This window comes from Engystomops pustulosus, chromosome 6 (genome assembly GCF_040894005.1).
Source record: "Engystomops pustulosus chromosome 6, aEngPut4.maternal, whole genome shotgun sequence".
In the NCBI taxonomy this organism is placed as follows: Eukaryota; Metazoa; Chordata; class Amphibia; order Anura; family Leptodactylidae; genus Engystomops; species Engystomops pustulosus.
The window spans coordinates 183,212,282-183,229,771 of record NC_092416.1 but is presented as its reverse complement, the minus strand read 5'-3'; the positions used below and the strand labels follow the sequence as shown (position 1 = coordinate 183,229,771).

The 17,490-nt window shown below is 45.2% G+C and overlaps 2 protein-coding genes across 2 annotated transcripts; both read left to right on the top strand.

Annotated features, from left to right (window-relative positions):
- The first annotated feature begins 2,298 nt into the window (after positions 1-2,298).
- LOC140065393 (uncharacterized) lies at positions 2,299-5,137 on the top strand. Its single transcript, XM_072113005.1, has one exon. It carries the CDS (start codon positions 2,573-2,575, stop codon positions 4,238-4,240), a length of 1,668 nt encoding a protein of 555 aa, XP_071969106.1. The 5' UTR covers positions 2,299-2,572; the 3' UTR covers positions 4,241-5,137.
- Positions 5,138-15,866: 10,729 nt separating this feature from the next.
- Positions 15,867-17,472, top strand: LOC140066010 (gastrula zinc finger protein XlCGF66.1-like). The gene is made up of 4 exons (XM_072113575.1): positions 15,867-16,028; positions 16,862-16,942; positions 17,069-17,248; positions 17,332-17,472. The coding sequence occupies exons 2-4, from the start codon at positions 16,871-16,873 to the stop codon at positions 17,470-17,472; spliced, it is 393 nt and encodes a 130-aa protein (XP_071969676.1). The 5' UTR covers positions 15,867-16,028; positions 16,862-16,870.
- Positions 17,473-17,490: the final 18 nt, after the last annotated feature.

Below are 17,490 nucleotides of genomic sequence, written 5' to 3'. Positions count from 1 at the left end.
TATTCAGACGGTACTTAATAGTTACAAATCGTTTTATTTGATATCTCAGAAATGCAACATGTTTCTGAGTCGACCATGACTCCTTTATCAAGTGAAGAGACTGCCCACAGAAAGCAAAATATATCCCTCTGGAATGCATAGAGATCTTTAGTGGCCAGAGGGATTTGGAGGCATGTATTACTGCAGTAATACAGTTGCATTTCTCGGGTCACAAGCTTCTTTAACAATTGTAAGGGATTGAGTCCAACCTAGCCAGTTGGGCAAGGAGAGTCCCACAACGATCCCCATATTCAAAATAGCTCTGCTTGGAGAAGCATAAACTGTTTGTTGGTTAAGAGAGTTAAGTATGTTCTTTGGGCATCCGGCCAGTCATGTAAACGTTGGTCAGAGGGGTCTTGTATATAGTCTAGCTCCGTTTGTAGTTTGGCCAGGTCTCGTTGGAGGCTAGGCCTCTCTTGAGGTCATGTACGGCTTGGGACATAGTATCCCTAACAAATGACTTTGTTATCCCAGTGATCCAATACACAATCACCCGGACAGTGCAAAAGGAAAAAGAAGGACCACTGTTCAGAAAAGAGCAAGAGGATTGTAAGCCAAAAGGGATTCAATCTCCAGGTGTGGCGGGGGGGCATAAGCCCCAGTGCAGCACTGCGCACAACGGGGCGTGGTCAGATATTGAATGATAAAGGTAGAATGCATCTCCAATCAGGGGCAATGTGTGCAAGTCCACCAGGCACAAATCAATACAGACATGGAGTTGTGGGTGGCAGAGAAACGTGAGTAGGCTTTCACACCGGGGCGGTGCCTGTACCACACCTCGTCCAGCCCCAGGCTTCCAGCAAGGGCATAGAGAGCAGGGGGGAGGCATCTGTCCTGCCTCCTGTCCAGGGACCTGAGCTATATAGTGTTAAAGTCTCCCAGCCACAAGACATGGACCCCCCCCCCTGCATGAGCTAGCATGTAGTCAATAATAGGACAAAGGAGATTGCACCTGAAGGGGGGAGGGGCATAGATATTAATGAGAATCAATTGGGCACCATGGAGAAAAGCATGAAGGATTACATAACAGTCATCCGGACCAGTGACGGCCTCAATCGGGGTTAAAGAAATGTTTTGGTGTACAAAAATAGACACCCCAGCATTAGAGGAGAACACAGAATTGTATAGTCGGCCCATCCATGATTTTTTTCAGCCAAAGTAGTTGCTCGCCCTGCAGGTGCATCTCCTGCAAGCACATAACATCAAAACAACATTTTCTGAGATATTGGAGGAAACTATTGAACTGCAAAGAGCAGGGTGTGGCTCAGTAAATTAAAACACAACAAAAGCTAAGTCGCAGTTTACACACAGGAAACACAAACCGAAATTAATGCCACTGTTACGGGTGGTCCCACAACCCATATCGCGGGCCGCGGGCTCAGCCGTACCCCTCTGCCCCCGCTAGCGCGTCGCCCGTATGCCTTACCCGTCCCAGCTCCTGTCTCGTCTTCCTCCGCCATGTGCGCGCTTTCCCGACTCCTGGGGCGTCTCTCAAGATTTAAAGGGCCAGTGCGCCGTTAATTGGCGCTGGCCATTTTCAGAAAACACATATAAGCTGTGTCTGATGCCTTGTGTTGTTATTGAGATTTCCCGTTGTGACCCCGGTTCCATTCCTGACTATGCTCCTCTGCCGCCTAGCCTGACCTGTTGCTACGTCCCCGACTCTGACCCTGTGTTGCCCGTCCTGACCTCCTGCCTGTCCCCGACTACGTGATTGCCTGCCGTTCCTGTACCTTGACCTTGGCTGCCACCGCGGACAAGTCACGCCTGAGGAACTCCCTGGTGGTACCACGTTGCAACAAGACCATCCTGCTTTGCGTCGGGCTTTGGTGAAAACTGGTACCACTTATAATCCGGTCCCAGGTGTCTGCTTGTGTCATCGTCCGCGGTGGTTCAGAGGATTTACTACTTCAGAGCCTGACAGCCATCTAATCTGCCAACTGCGGATAGAGGGACTTTTTGGCACGGGTGTTAAAAAGAGTTCAATTTTTAGAGCAACTAATGGGCATGGAATTGAGCTGTAAAAAGGACAGTTCAGAACATGGAGATATAGACTAAGAAAAACTGGAAGGTGGGTGCTATGAGTAATAATACAGAACCTTATGGTAAGTAGGAAAGTCATAGCCACCATGGGCAGACAAGAAATGCTGCATGTACCTGGATTGCTGATATCACACTAATGTTCTGTGATACATCTTCAGAGTTTTCTTACCACAACCAATGTTATGGTTATATTTTATAATGTGTTTTATCCTTCACAGGTGACACCACCTGGAGCTCAGAGGGACATCTGATATCATCACATGTTACAGCAGGTGATGGTTGTATCACACCAGATACATCTGAAGATCATTACAATATCCCAGATGCATCCTCAGACCTTCACACACAAGATCCATCATCTGATCCTGTTACATGGTTCCTTTCTACTAAGGATATTACAGCAGGTGTAGAACATTGGAAACATTTTAGTGTTAAAGCAGATCTTCATCGAAGTCACAGGGGAAATAAGCTATTTTCTTGTTTAAAATGTATGAGACATTTTTATAGCAGGTCAGCTTATTTTGTACATCTATCAAATCACAGCAGGAAGAAGCCATTTTTGTGGTCAGAATGTGGGAAACGTTTTAACAACAGTTCAGATCTTGTAAGACACCAACGAAATCACACAGAGGAGAAGCCATTTTCATGTTCAGAATGTGGAAAGCTTTTTAACAGGAAACAACATCTTGTTAGACACCAGAGAACTCACACAGGGGAGAAGCCATTTTCATGTTCAGAATGTGGGAAATGTTTTACCCAGAAATTAGGTCTTGTTGTGCATCTGAGAAGTCACACAGGGGAGAAGCCATTTTCATGTACAGATTGTGGGAAATGTTTTAGCAAGAAATCAGCTCTTTTTAGACATCAGAGAAGTCACACAGGGGAGAAGCCATTTTCCTGTGCAGTATGTGGAAAATGTTTTGCCGATAAAAATTATCTAGTTGAACATCAGATAACTCACACAGGGGAGAAGCCATTTTCATGTTCAGAATGTGGGAAATGTTTTACCCAGAGATCAGGTCTTGCTAGACATCAGAGAACTCACACAGGGGAGAAGCCATTTTCATGCACAGAATGTGGGAACAGTTATCGTCATAAGTCAAGTCTTGTTGTGCATCTGAGAAGTCACGCGGGGGAGAAGCCATTTTCATGTTTAGAATGTGGGAAATGTTTTACCCAGAAATTAGGTCTTGTTGTGCATCTCAGAGGACACACCGGGGAGAAGCCATATTCATGTTCAGAATGTGGGAAATGTTTCATCCAGACATCAGGTCTTGTTAAACATCAGAGAATCCACACAGGGGAGAAGCCATTTTCATGTACAACATGTGAGAGAACTTTTTATCACAGGTCGCATCTTGTTGAGCATCTGAAATGTCACACAGGGGAGAAGCCATTTTCATGTACAGAATGTGGGAAATGTTTTGGCAAGAAATCAGCTCTTTTTAGACATCAGAAAAGTCACACAGGGGAGAAGCCATTTTTATGTTCAGAATGTGGGAAATGTTTTACTCAGAAGGCAAGTCTTGTTGTGCATCTGAGAAGTCACACAGGGAAGAAGCCATTTTCATGTTCTGAATGTGGGAAATGTTTTAACCATAATGGAGATCTTGAAAGACATCAGAGAAGTCACACAGGGGAGAAGCCATTTTCATGTTCAGAATGTGGGAAATGTTTTAGCGTGAAATCAGCTCTTTTTAGACATCAGAGAATTCACACAGGGGAGAAGCCATTTTTATGTTCAGAATGTGGGAAATGTTTTACTCTGAAGGAAGGTCTTGATGCACATTTGAGAAGTCACAAAGGGGAAAAGCCATTTTCATGTTCAGAATGTGGGAAATGTTTTACTCAGAAGGCAGGTCTTGATGCACATCTGAGGCGTCACAAAGGGGAGAAGCCATTTTCATGTTTAGAATGTGGGAAATGTTTTACTCAGAAGGCAGGTCTTGATTCACATGTGAGAAGTCACAAAGGGGAAAAGCCATTTTCATGTTCAGAATGTGGGAAATGTTTTACTCAGAAGACAGGTCTTGTTGTGCATCAGAGAAGTCACACAGGGGAGAAGCCATTTTCATGTTCAGAATGTGGGAAATCTTTTACTCAGAAGTCAGGTCTTGATTCACATCTGAGAAGTCACAAAGGGGCAAAACAAGTTTAATGTACGTAATGTGGAAAATGTTTTTCTCAGAAATGGATTTTTGTTAACCATCGGAAGTTCTCACACAGGGGAGAAGCCATTTTCATGCACAGAATGTGGGAACATTTTTCGTCATAAGTCAAGTCTTGTTGTGCATCTGAGAAGTCGCACAGGGGAGAAGCCATTTTCATGTTCTGAATGTGGGAAATGTTTTAACCGTAATGCAGATATTGTAAGACATCAGAGAAGTCACACAGGGGAGAAGCCATTTTTATGTTCAGAATGTAGGAAATGTTTTTCTCAGAAATGAATTTTTGTTAACCATCGGAAGTTCTCACACACTGAGGTGCGGACTCTACCTCAGTGACTCTACCTGTGTTAGCGCCGCATTGTCATTGCATTCCTTACCACGGACATCTTGTGCACGAAGTAGAAAAATAGAAAGAAAAATAGTTATATTCGGCTCCAAGGACTCACTGACTCCAAATGTAACACAACAATATCCTTGTTTAAAACTGTATAATCCAGCAAGGTACACAGGCAGGCAAAGAAAAGAAGAGCACACGGCCTACGCGTTTCAGAATGACTCCTTATTCATGGCACACACTGAGAGACAGCGTTACTAATGCCGCACCTCCTGGATCACTTGATTGGAACACCTGGAATGCTGAATTCAGGTTATGAACCAGGGAAATGTTGTAGACACAGATCACATCATTCTACGAAATGAAAAAACTCCCCGAGGATATGTATGATCATTACCCATCATCAGAAGACTTCTAAATCGTAATTTGTAATTGCCCGTTCTTCCCTTCTTCAAAGGAACATTGAGTCCTACATTATTATCTTTTATTATCGCTGTCATTTTATAATAAACCGTGTCTCTCGCCTACTCTTTCCATGCATCACATTGTGGTGGTGGTTCGCTAGTCGTGTTATTTGTCACTTTCTATGGATCTATGTCTATGTGTCAATCTTTTTGAATAATAAGCAGTAGCACACAGGCCGTCCATGGCGGGACAGAAACACCTCCCACTTCGTAATATTGATCAGATCGGTTCCAGTTATAATGAATGAGCTCGGCCTCTCGGACTGTATATTATCTAGAACAAAGCAGTGAGATGGGTAACTACCGTGTACACCTCACCACCAGAGGTAAACTTGCAGATAGGAAGAGAAATTGGAGGAAATTAAAACTCTAGATTGATATAGCACTTGAGTTAAAGGGATTCTACAAGCAGTTTTGACCGTTACAAACTACATACGTATTGGTCCTGAAAGTAGAGAAAGAGGACAGCAATCCACAATAATCCCTCTTGGGGGTTGGTGCCAGAAGTTCAGGCGTTCAAAACTTCAAATACGGCATATTGGAAGGAGAAGGCCACAGCACCGAGGAGTAAAATGCGAAGAATTCTTTATTGGTACATCATCCAGGCATAAAAAAGCATTGGTCCTGGAGATCTGTGCTGTTAGATCTCTGTATTACATTGAGCCACACCCTCTTCCCTCTGCTCTTCATAAAAGCTGTAACAAGCTTCTGGTTCAGGACAACAGCAGTCACACAGAGGGGATGGCTGTTTAGTTTTCCAGTTTCAATGGAGAAAGATAACATCAATCTGAGGACACAGTGTTGGTGCTAGAAGTCGCTTGCTAGAGTTTCTAGTAACCATATAGTATAGATTGGAACCGATAACAATTTTTACTTCTTTTTTTTACTGAAATATAAGAGCAGTCACTCCCCCTCCAGTAAAGGTGACATTGCATTGGGCACAGACCACAAAAGTTGCAACAGGTTTGCTCCACTTGGACTTAGGATAATAAGCTAAAGGCCATCGTAGATAATAAGCTATTAGGCCATCGTAGAGAACCCGTCGTCTGCCACCCAAGCAGTAGAGGATCCAGATGATAGTGACAGTAATTCTCATGAAACGATCGGGAGCAGGAGATGGTTGACTTATATGGCCAGGTTGTCTCTAGAGCATTTGTTTTGGGCACAAAACAGTCTGAAACAGGTTCCAGAAAAAAACATTCTGCAGAAAAAGTCTTTACTTTGTGAAGTTACATTTGCTTTCATTTTCAGTGCAAATGCAAGGTGAAGTTGTTTTATAGAAAGATCTATCCAAAAGGACCATCCTATTAGTTTGCATTCAGAGAGCAGTATACAGTAAGCAAGGTAAGATATGCATCTCCAGTTTAGAACATCTACCAAGAGAAGATTCCCCTAGTCCACTTGGAGCAGTAGAGTGAATGGATTTTATAATTGGAGAAAAATTTAGAGCTTATAGGGTAGAGGGATCAGCAGGTAAATTTATTAATATTCTGACATGCCTATTTGAAAACTGAAGGAATTCATTTGGAAATTGTAGAAGCAGGACAAGATGTGTATTTCTAGCATTAGGCTAGACATACACTCACCGGCCACTTTATTAGGTACACCTGTCCAACTGCTCGTTAACACTTAATTTCTAATCAGCCAGTCACATGGCGGCAACTCAGTGCATTTAGGCATGTAGACATGGTCAAGACAATCTCCTGCAGTTCAAACCGAGCATCAGTATGGGGAAGAAAGGTGATTTGAGGCCTTTGAACGTGGCATGGTTGTTGGTGCCAGAAGAGCTGGTCTGAGTATTTCAGAAACTGCTGATCTACTGGGATTTTCACGCACAACCATCTCTAGGGTTTACAGAGAATGGTCCGAAAAAGAAAAAACATCCAGTGAGCAGCAGTTCTGTGGGCGGAAATGCCTTGTTAATGCCAGAGGTCAGAGGAGAATGGGCAGACTGGTTCGAGCTGATAGAAAGGCAACAGTGACTCAAATCGCCATCCGTTACAACCAAGGTAGGCAAAAGAGCATCTCTGAACACACATTACGTCGAACTTTGAGGCAGATGGGCTACTACAGTGCCACTCCTTTCAGCTAAGAACAGGAAACTGAGGCTACAATTTGCACAAGCTCAGTTTTGGCTTGTGATTTCAAGTGGCTAGTGAACTTAAGTGAGTTGAAAAAAGCGGAGTTTTGTGTGTGTTAAGAGTGAACCTGTTGTTTGGGTGATTGTGGACTGAGTATATAGGTAATAGCACTTTTCTTAGTGTCACAATTTAAATAGATTTTTTTTTTCCTTTCTTTGCCTGGTCTGCTAATTGGGAGGAGGGATTAGTGTTCACACCTGATAAGTTAAGGTCTAGCAACTCACTTTTGAGCTCGCTCAGTTTTGGCTTGTGATTTCAAGTGGCTAGTGAACTTAAGTGAGTTGAAAAAAGCGGAGTTTGAAAAAGAGAAGTCCACAGAACTGTAAGTAACCTACATTTTATATCTCTTGATTTATATACTTATCACTGTTTTGTTACTAGGATATGGCTAGCAAGATTGGTGGTATGCTCCAGTGCACACTCTGCCGCATGTATACACTGCTGGAGCAAGAGTTCGAGGGTGAATACCGCTGTGACAGATGTGCCCATATTTTTCTACTGGAAGCTCGTGTTAGAGATCTGGAGGAAGATATTGCACGGCTGCGAGCAATTGACAATCTTGAGAGGAGTATGCTGCTCACTGAGCAAGCAATAAGCGGGGTAGAAGTGGAGGGTGGAGAGGAAAGCCAGCAGGGCCAGGTGGGTAGCTGGGTTACTGTAACTAGAGGGGGTAGGAAGGGGTCAAAGAAAAGGAAGGCCAACTCTGACTCTGAACATCCAAGCAAAATTGCAAAATTGTGCAATGATGTAAGGACGTCAGTGTCAGAAATGGCAGCCCTAGCGGATCCTGCTCTCCCTCACAGCCGGGGGAGCAGACCAGCTAGTAGTAGGGTGGATGGGAGTGCAGGTAAGCCAAGGCAGCTAGTGGTTGTAGGGGACTCTATAATCAGGAAGACGGATAGAATAATTTGTCGCCAAGACCGCCTCAACCGAATGGTTTGCTGTCTCCCTGGTGCCAGGGTTCGGCATGTGGTGGAAAGGGTGGATAAATTACTGGGAGGGGCTGGGGATGACCCAGCTGTCGTGGTCCATGTTGGTACCAATGACAGAATAGATGGTAGGTGGAGGAGCCTGAAGAATAATTTTAAAGAACTAGGTTCAAAGCTTAAGGAAAGGACCTCCAAGGTAGTATTCTCCGGAATCCTACCTGTGCCATGCGCTACACAGAGCAGACAGCGGGAGCTCAGGGAGTTAAATGCATGGCTCAGATCCTGGTGTAGAGCAGAGGGATTTGGGTTCCTGGAGCATTGGGCTGACTTTTCACTGGGGTACTAGCTGTTTTCTGCAGATAACTTGCACCTAAGTGGAAGGGGGGCTGCTGTGCTGGGGGAGAAGATCCTAGCAGGGGTGGCGGAGTATTTAAACTAGGCTCGGGGGAGGAGGAAAAGGAAGACACTGAAGGGGTAGACAGGTCAGAGAGGGGGCAGGTTATGTTGGTGGGTGGTGATGTGGGCTGTGTATGGGGGCCTAAGGCAGTGGATAAGGAGATCCACAAGTTGCAGAACAGTGGTGAGGATATATGTGCCAGTAAAATTACTTTAAATCAGATAAATAACTGTGGAAAATTAAATTGTATGTTCACAAATGCCAGAAGTATCACAGGCAAAATGGGCGAGCTTGAGGCTCTGATATTAGAGGAACAGTTAGATGTTGTTGGTGTAGCAGAGACATGGCTCGATGCATCACATGATTGGGTTGTTAATATTCAAGGTTTTACACTCTTTCGGAAAGACAGGGCAAATAGGAGGGGAGGTGGTGTATGTCTGTATATAATAGGAGGGGAGGTGGTGTATGTCTGTATATAATAGGAGGGGAGGTGGTGTATGTCTGTATGTCAGAAGAGACTTAATAGCAATTGTGAATGAGTCAGTGGTCTCAGAGTGTGAGGAGGCTGAAATTTTGTGGGTTGAAATTCAAAGCCAAGAGAGCTTTGAGAAAATTATTTTTGGTGTAATTTATAGACCCCCTAACATCTCTGAGGAAATAGAGGGACACCTATATAAACAGATGGAGCGGGCTGCACAGGAGGGGACCGTAGTGATAATGGGAGACTTTAACTTTCCAAATATAAATTGGGGTCAGGGCTCGTCTTCATCTATGAAGGGGAGACATTTTATCAACTTTCTGCAGGATAATTTTATGTTGCAGCTTGTAGAAGATCCCACAAGAGGTGACGCATTGTTGGACCTTGTGATTTCTAACAATGAGGAGATTGTCCAAAATGTCAGTATCAGGGAACCCCTTGGGAACAGCGATCATAATATAATTATTTTCCTCTTAAACTTTAAAAAGCAGAAACAGGTGGGAAAATCGAAAACTTTGAATTTTAAGAGGGCTAATTTCCAAAAATTCAGGGCTGCAATACAGGATATAGACTGGGATCAGATACTGTCACATGGTGATACTAATGTTAAATGGGAGAAATTCAAATCTATCCTGGGTTTTTATACTTCTAAATTTATTCCAATAGGTAACAAGTATAGACGGGCTAGATTACACCCCGCGTGGCTTACAGCTACAGTTAAAAGGGCAATTAATGAGAAAAAGAGGGCATTTAAAAAATATAAATCTGACGGGTCACCTGAGGCTTTCAATACTTACAAAAAACTTACCAAAATCTGTAAAAAAGAAATCAAATCAGCCAAAATACAAAATGAAAGACAGGTAGCTAAAGATAGCAAAACAAATCCCAAGAAATTTTTTAGGTATATCAATGCAAAAAAAAATGGGTCACAACAGGTTGGACCCCTTTATTCTGAAAATGGGGCATCGGTGACTGGAGACCAAGAGAAGGCGGAGATACTTAATAGGTTTTTTAGCTCCGTTTATACAATAGAAGAGAGAACTTCTGACTTGGGTGGTGCCAGTGCGGGTCATGGATCCTGTGATATACTAGGCTGGCTAAATGTAGACATTATCCAATCTAAGCTCAATAAAATCAATGTGTACAAAGCTCCTGGACCAGATGGGTTACACCCCAGAGTTCTTAAAGAACTCAGTTCTGTTATTGCTGTACCGCTGGCTAAAATCTTCAGGGATTCTGTAATGTCTGGTGTGGTGCCAAGTGACTGGCGCAAGGCAAATGTGGTGCCAATATATAAAAAGGGCTCTAGAACTTCGCCTGGCAATTACAGGCCTGTAAGCTTAACTTCCATTGTGGGGAAAGTATTGGAAGGGTTAGTAAAAGACTACATACTGGAGTATGTGACATCAAATAGTATAATAAGTGACAGCCAGCATGGGTTTACTAAGAATAGAAGTTGTCAAACTAACCTTATCTGCTTTTATGAAGAGGTGAGCAGATGCCTGGATGGAGGAGCAGCTGTGGATATTGTGTTCTTGGACTTTGCAAAGGCATTTGACACTGTCCCTCATAGACGCCTGATGGGTAAAATTAGGACTATTGGTTTGGCAGAAATCATTTGCAATTGGATTGAAAACTGGCTGAAGGATCGTATCCAGAGAGTTGTGGTCAATGATTCCTACTCGGAATGGTCACCAGTTATGAGTGGTGTACCCCAGGGTTCTGTGCTTGGCCCACTACTATTTAATATATTTATTAATGATATAGAGGTAGGAATTAATAGCACTGTGTCTATTTTTGCAGATGACACCAAACTGTGTAGTGTAATACAGTCTATGGAGGATGTTCATAGGCTGCAGGGTGACTTGGACAAACTGAATGTTTGGTCATCCACTTGGCAAATGAGGTTTAATGTGGATAAATGTAAGGTTATGCACCTGGGGGCCAATAATCCAAAGGCAAAATATGTCCTTGGGGGAGTAAATCTGGGAGAGTCCCTTGTTGAGAAGGACCTGGGGGTACTAGTAGATCATAAATTGAATAACAGCATGCAATGTCAATCAGCTGCCTCTAAAGCCAGTAGGATCTTGTCATGTATCAAAAGTGGTATGGACTCTCGTGATAGGGATGTAATATTACCACTATACAAGGCACTGGTTCGGCCACACCTGGAATATGCTGTCCAGTTCTGGGCACCGGTCCATAAAAAGGATGCCCTGGAGCTGGAGAGGGTTCAACGTAGAGCCACAAAAATGATAAGGGGTATGGAGGGTCTCAGTTATGAGGAAAGATTAAAACAACTAGATTTATTTAGTCTGGAAAAGAGACGACTACGAGGGGACATGATTAATTTATTTAAATATATGAATGGTCCATACAAAAAATATGGTGGTAAGTTGTTCCAGATTAGATCAAATCAAAAGACGAGGGGGCACTGTCTCCGTTTGGAGAAATCAAGGTTTAATCACCGGAGGCGACAGGGCTTTTTTACTATGAGAACGGTCAATCTGTGGAATAGCCTGCCTCAGGCGCTGGTCACAGCAGGGACAGCGGATAGCTTCAAGAAGGGTCTAGATGCCTTTTTACACCTAAATAACATTGATGGTTATGTTATTTAGAATTGTTTCCCCTGAATCCCTTCCTCATCCAATCCCTTCCCTTCCTTGGTTGAACTTGATGGACAAGTGTCTTTTTTCAACCGTAGAAACTATGAAATTGGACAGTAGAAGATTGGAAAAATGTTGCCTGGTCTGATGAGTCTAGATTTCTGCTGCGACATTCGGATGGTAGGGTCAGAATTTGGAGTCAACAACATGAAAGCATGGATCCATCCTGCCTTGTGTCAACGGTTCAGGCTGGTGGTGGTGATGTCATGGTGTGGGGAATATTTTCTTGGCACTCATTGGGCCCCTTGGTACAACGCCACAGCCTACCTGAGTATTGTTGCTGACCATGTCCATCCCTTTATGAGCACAATGTATCCTGTAACATCTGATGGCTACTTTCAGCAGGATAATGCGCCATGTCATAAAGCTGGAATCATCTCAGACTGGTTTCTTGAACATGACAATGAGGTCACTGTACTCAAATGGCCTCCACAGTCACCAGATCTCAATCCAATAGAGCATCTTTGGGATGTGGTGGAACGGGAGATTCGCATCATGGATGTGCAGCCGACAAATCTGCGGCAACTGTGTGATGCCATCATGTCAATATAGACCAAAATCTCTGAGGAATGCTTCCAGCACCTTGTTGAATCTATGCCACGAAGAATTGAGGCAGTTCTGAAGGCAAAAGGGGGTCCAACCCGTTACTAGCATGGTGTACCTAATAAAGTGGCCGGTGAGTGTAGATACCCGAGGGTTAGTAAAGAAAAACAATAAGTCTGCAGCGTATGCAGCTATTTTGTATGTGGAGCCCCTTATCTCAATGCCTGAGATATCTGCGTTATTCCGTACATGCCCTAAATAGGGTTCTAGAGTGAGAACAAACAACAATGAAGAAAGGGGCAGCCCTGCCAAGTCCCATTTTGAATGTTAAAATCTTTGGAGAGAGTGCCATTTGCATGAAACGCGGTAGAGGGTAGTACAAGGATAAGACCCAAATGAGCGCACCGACTCCGTGAGATTTAAAGGGCCAGCGCACTGCTAATTGGTGCTGGCTGGCCATTGACCTGTTAAATAGGAGGCCTCTACATGTAACCCCTGCAGGATCTTTGTGCCTCACAGCCCTAGAGAAAGCTTCCTATTTTGCGATTCCTGAGTATTATCTGTTGTGACCTCTGCTTTCATTCCTGACCTCGATTCCCTGCCGCCTGTCTTGACCTTCAGCTTCGTCCCTGACTCCGATCCTGTGCCGTCTGTCCTGACCTCGACTCTGATCCTGCCTGCTGATTCTGTACCTCGCCTTGGTCACCACCGTGGGCAAAGTCCAACTCGCTTTGCAGCGGGCTCTGGTGACTACTGGGTGCCACTTAGATTCCTCTCCGAGGTGTCCACTTACATCATCGCTCGCGGTTGTTCAGTGGGTCCACCACCACCAACCGTAAGATCAAGCCATGGATCCTGCCATGGTTCTGCTACCCAAACTAGCTGACCTCACCACCATCATGGCTCAGCAGTCCCAGCAGATTGCTATGCAGGGCCAGCAACTTAACCAGCTCACCATCATCATCAGCAGCAGCGTCCAGTTTCTGTGGCACCTCCCACTACCACGGCTACACTGTCTTCTACAGAATCCAGACTGTGATTATCTATGCCCACCAAGTCGTGCAGGGGCTTCATCCCCTCTTCATCATCACTGCACATTGAGCTGATGTCTACGTAGTTCACCACAGAGAGGTGTAAGGTGGCATTTATGGTCAGCTTACTCGCTGGCATGCGCCATCCCCTCTGGGACAGGAACTACCCGGTCACTCCCAACATCACCACGTTCTTCACGGAATTCCGGTCCTTTCTTTGAGGAACAAGCCCGGGCATCTTCTGCTGAGACCGCCCTGTTGAATTTGCGTCATGGGGACTTGTCTGTTGGCAACTATGTGGTTTAATTCCGCACTCTGGCCTTCAAGCTTTCTTAGAATGAATCGTCCTTGGCCGCCACCCTTAAGAAAGGACTGTCAAGCCGTAACAAAGATGTGCTGTCTGCACGGGATCTGCCATCTTCTCTGAGTGATCTCATCCCCCCGGCCACTCGGATTGACATCCGGTTCTCAGAGCATCTTGTGGAGCAGTGCCATGAACATATGCAGATCAAGACCAATCATCTGCCCCACTTAGCTCCAGTTTTCCAAAGACCACCACAGCTGCCCTCCATGTCTGCTGCAGAGGAGGTCATGCAGGTGAATAAAGCTTTTCTGATCCCCTAAGAGTGCTCCATACGACGACAGGAGAATCTGTCTCTACTGTGCTAGCCCAGAGCACTTTCTCGGGAGCACTGTCTCATGTCCATGTCGCCTGGGAAACGCACGCACCTAGGGTTTTGGGAGAGGCGTCCCTAGGTGAGAACAAAGATTCTCCATGACTGAACATACCAGTCCTACTCTCTGGGACTAGTAGCCTGTTAAGTTCTTCTGCCTTCCTGGATTCTGATTCTGCAAGGAACTTTGTGGATGCTGCTCTGGTCTCGCAGCATCATCTTCCTGTGGTCCGACTCAAGAAGCCGCTGGTCTTCTCATCTGTCAGTGTGCAGATCCTCTGCAATTCGGTTTGGTACTGCATGGAGCCTCTATGCCTACAAGGAAAGACTGATGTTTTATCTTTGTCTACCTCCTATTAATGTCTTCTCAAAGAAGAAAGCAGAGACTCTGCCACCGCACCGTCCCTACAATTGCCCTACAGACCTGTTGCTGGGTACATCTCCAAGGGGTCTTCTGCCGGTGCTGGGTTTTTCTTTGTGGCAAAAAAGGACTGTTCACTCCGTCCATGCATAGACTATCACAGTCTCAACAAAATTACGGTTAAAAACCCGCTATCCACTACCTCTGAGTGCGGAACTCTTTGACTGCTTACGTGGAACCAGGATCTTCACCAAATTAGACCTACGTGGTGTGTATAATCTCATCCACATTTGCGAAGGCGATGAATGGAAGACTGGCTTCAATACTCGTGATGGACACTTTCTGTATTTAGTCATGCCGTTTGGCCTCTGCAACGCACCAGCTGTATTCCAGGAGTTTATCAACGACATTTTCAGAGACTTGCTATATACTTGTGTATATGGACGATATCCTGGTGTTCTCTTTGGATCTCGAGTCCCATCAGGTTCAAGTACATCTAGTACTCCAGCAACTAAGGGCCAATCGCCTATATGTCAAGCTCGAGAAGTGTCAATTCCATCAAGACAGTCGTCTTTTCCTCGGGTATATCATCTCTGACAAGGTACTACAGATGGATCCAGTGAAATTGTCTGCTGTCCTTCAGTGGCATCGTCCCGTGGGACTTACCATCCAGAGATTCCTGGGCTTCGCTAATTACTACCGGCAGTTCATACCACATTTTCCTTTGTGTTTCCCATTGTGGCACTGGGCACTGACCAAGCAAAACACCAATCCTAAGCTGCGCCTCTGTCGGCTGAAGAAGCTTTCTCCAAGCTGAGCCTCTGCTCCTGTATACAGAGAAACCGTTCCCACTAGAGGTTGATGCCTCCTCGGTGGGAACTGGTGCCATTCTCACCCAGAAAGGGCCCAAGGGCCGAACTCTCACTTGCGGTTTCTTCTTGAAAACCTTCTCTGCTGCAGAGAATTATTACTGCATAGGTGATCCGCAGCTTCTGATCATAAAGCTTGCCCCAGAAGAGTGGCGTTATCTTCTTGACGGAGCTTGTCATCCGGTCTGTATCCAGACCGTTCAATGCCTCAATCCAAACAGAAACAGGCACCATACAGCAAGTTAGGGTGATGTCACACATGGCCGTTTTTGGGCCGTTTTTAGTTAGTGCATTTTCAGATCGTAAAAAAAAACGCATCTGAAGGTAAGCCTGCGACGGGGAATACGACAAAGGGGCGGGACCTGTCGCCAGCGTTACAACCTGTTAATGGAATGAAACAAACCAGAGGGAGATGAATCAGAAGTGTCTAGGAGCAGAACTGTTCTAGTTGCCCATGGAAACCAATCAGAGCTCAGCTTTCATTTCCCCCACAGCTGTTTGTAAAATGAAAGCTGAGCTCTGATTGGTTTCCATGGAAAACTAGAACAGTTTTTACCTCAGACACTTCTGATAATTCTTCACCAACCCAATCATGTGACTAGTCACATGTTTATGACATCATCAAAGGTCCTTTAGCTTCTCTGGCAGCAGGAACCTAGAGCCTGTCTCCTCCCACTGTTCAAGCTGATCACATGACGATGACATCATTGCAGGTCCTCGGTAGATTCTTCATTGGAGTTAACAGAAGTTGATGTGATGTCACTGGTCACGTGTTACTAGAGATCATGTGACCAAGGTTATATAGTGGGGCTTCCTGTTCACCACCACATTCAGTGTGAGAAGGAGGAGCAGCGCCTGAGGTGTTACTGCTGTGTCTGGGGGATTATCAGGGTGAGTCCATCTGTTCTGGGGGAGGAAGGGTCACACTGCAGCCGACAACATGACCAATGAGAGGAATGTATGAAGCCGTGCGATGTGCTGCAGCTTATAGATAGACCCGGTGCGATGTGCTGCAGCTAATAGATACACCCGACGCAATGTGCTGCAGGATACAGATACACCCGGTGCAATGTGCTGCAGGATACAGATACACCCGGTGCAATGTGCTGCAGGATACTTATACACCCGGCGCAATGTGCTGCAGCTTATAGATACATCCGACGCAATGTGCTGCAGCTTATAGATACACCCGACGCAATGTGCTGCAGGATACAGATACACCCGGTGCAATGTGCTGCAGGATACAGAAACACCCGGTGCAATGTGCTGCAGGATACTGATACACCCGGTGCAATGTGCTGCAGCTTATAGATACATCCGACGCAATGTGCTGCAGCTTATAGATACACCCGACGCAATGTGCTGCAGGATACAGATACACCCGGTGCAATGTGCTGCAGGATACAGATACACCCGGTGCAATGTGCTGCAGGATACAGATACACCCGGTGCAATGTGCTGCAGGATACAGATACACCCGGTGTAATGTGCTGCAGTTTATAGATACACCCGGCGCAATGTGCTGCAGCTTATAGATACACCCGACGCAATGTGCTGCAGCTAACGAAGAACAACGCTGGGATCAAGAGAACAGGGATTTTAAAAAATGTTCCTACTGGTTGGTTTCCTTTAAGTTATTATTTTCTCCTCATTGTTTTCTTATGAATTACAGTCATTATATTTCTCTACATGATGTCACTTTATCTTATCTTCTTTCTCTTCAGGATCAGACAATGGAGAGAGACACGAGGGTGGAGAGAATCTTCCAGCTCACCCTAGAGATTCTCTTCTATATTACTGGAGAGGTGAGAGATTGTGATGAGGTCACATGACATCATTATCTATGGGAATAACAGATGATAGGACTGGAGAGGTGAGAGATTCTGGAAATGTATGGAGGGAGATTTATCACTGTGTCTCTCCATAACCAGGATTACACAGTAGTGAGGAAGACCTCTAGTGGGCGCTGTCAGGCCCCTGTGTATGAAGGACGGGGGAGAACCCTGAGCCCAATCCCGGCTCCTCCACCTCACCCCCTGATACATGATGACATCAATGAGCAGAAGATCCTAGAAGTCACCCACAAGATGATGGAGCTGCTGACTGGAGAGGTGACACTGCTGGGAATGCTGGGACATTATACAGTAACGCTATGAAGGGATCTGGGTGATGACGGGATCATTGTGTGTGTCAGGTTCCTATAAGGTGTCAGGATGTGGCTGTCTATTTCTCCATGGAGGAGTGGGAGTATTTAGAAGGACACAAAGATGTGTACAAGGACGTCATGATGGAGGACCACCAGCCCCTCACATCAGCAGGTAATAGACAGGACTAAATCCACACGTCCTTTCAT

Coding starts and splice junctions, on each gene's coding strand:
- LOC140065393 (XM_072113005.1), top strand. CDS start 2,573: ATGAGACATTTTTATAGCAGGTCAGCTTATTTTGTACATCTATCAAAT.
- LOC140066010 (XM_072113575.1), top strand. CDS start 16,871: ATGGAGAGAGACACGAGGGTGGAGAGAATCTTCCAGCTCACCCTAGAG. Junction 16,943..17,068: donor TCTTCTATATTACTGGAGAG/GTGAGAGATTGT, acceptor CTCCATAACCAG/GATTACACAGTAGTGAGGAA. Junction 17,249..17,331: donor TGGAGCTGCTGACTGGAGAG/GTGACACTGCTG, acceptor TGTGTGTGTCAG/GTTCCTATAAGGTGTCAGGA.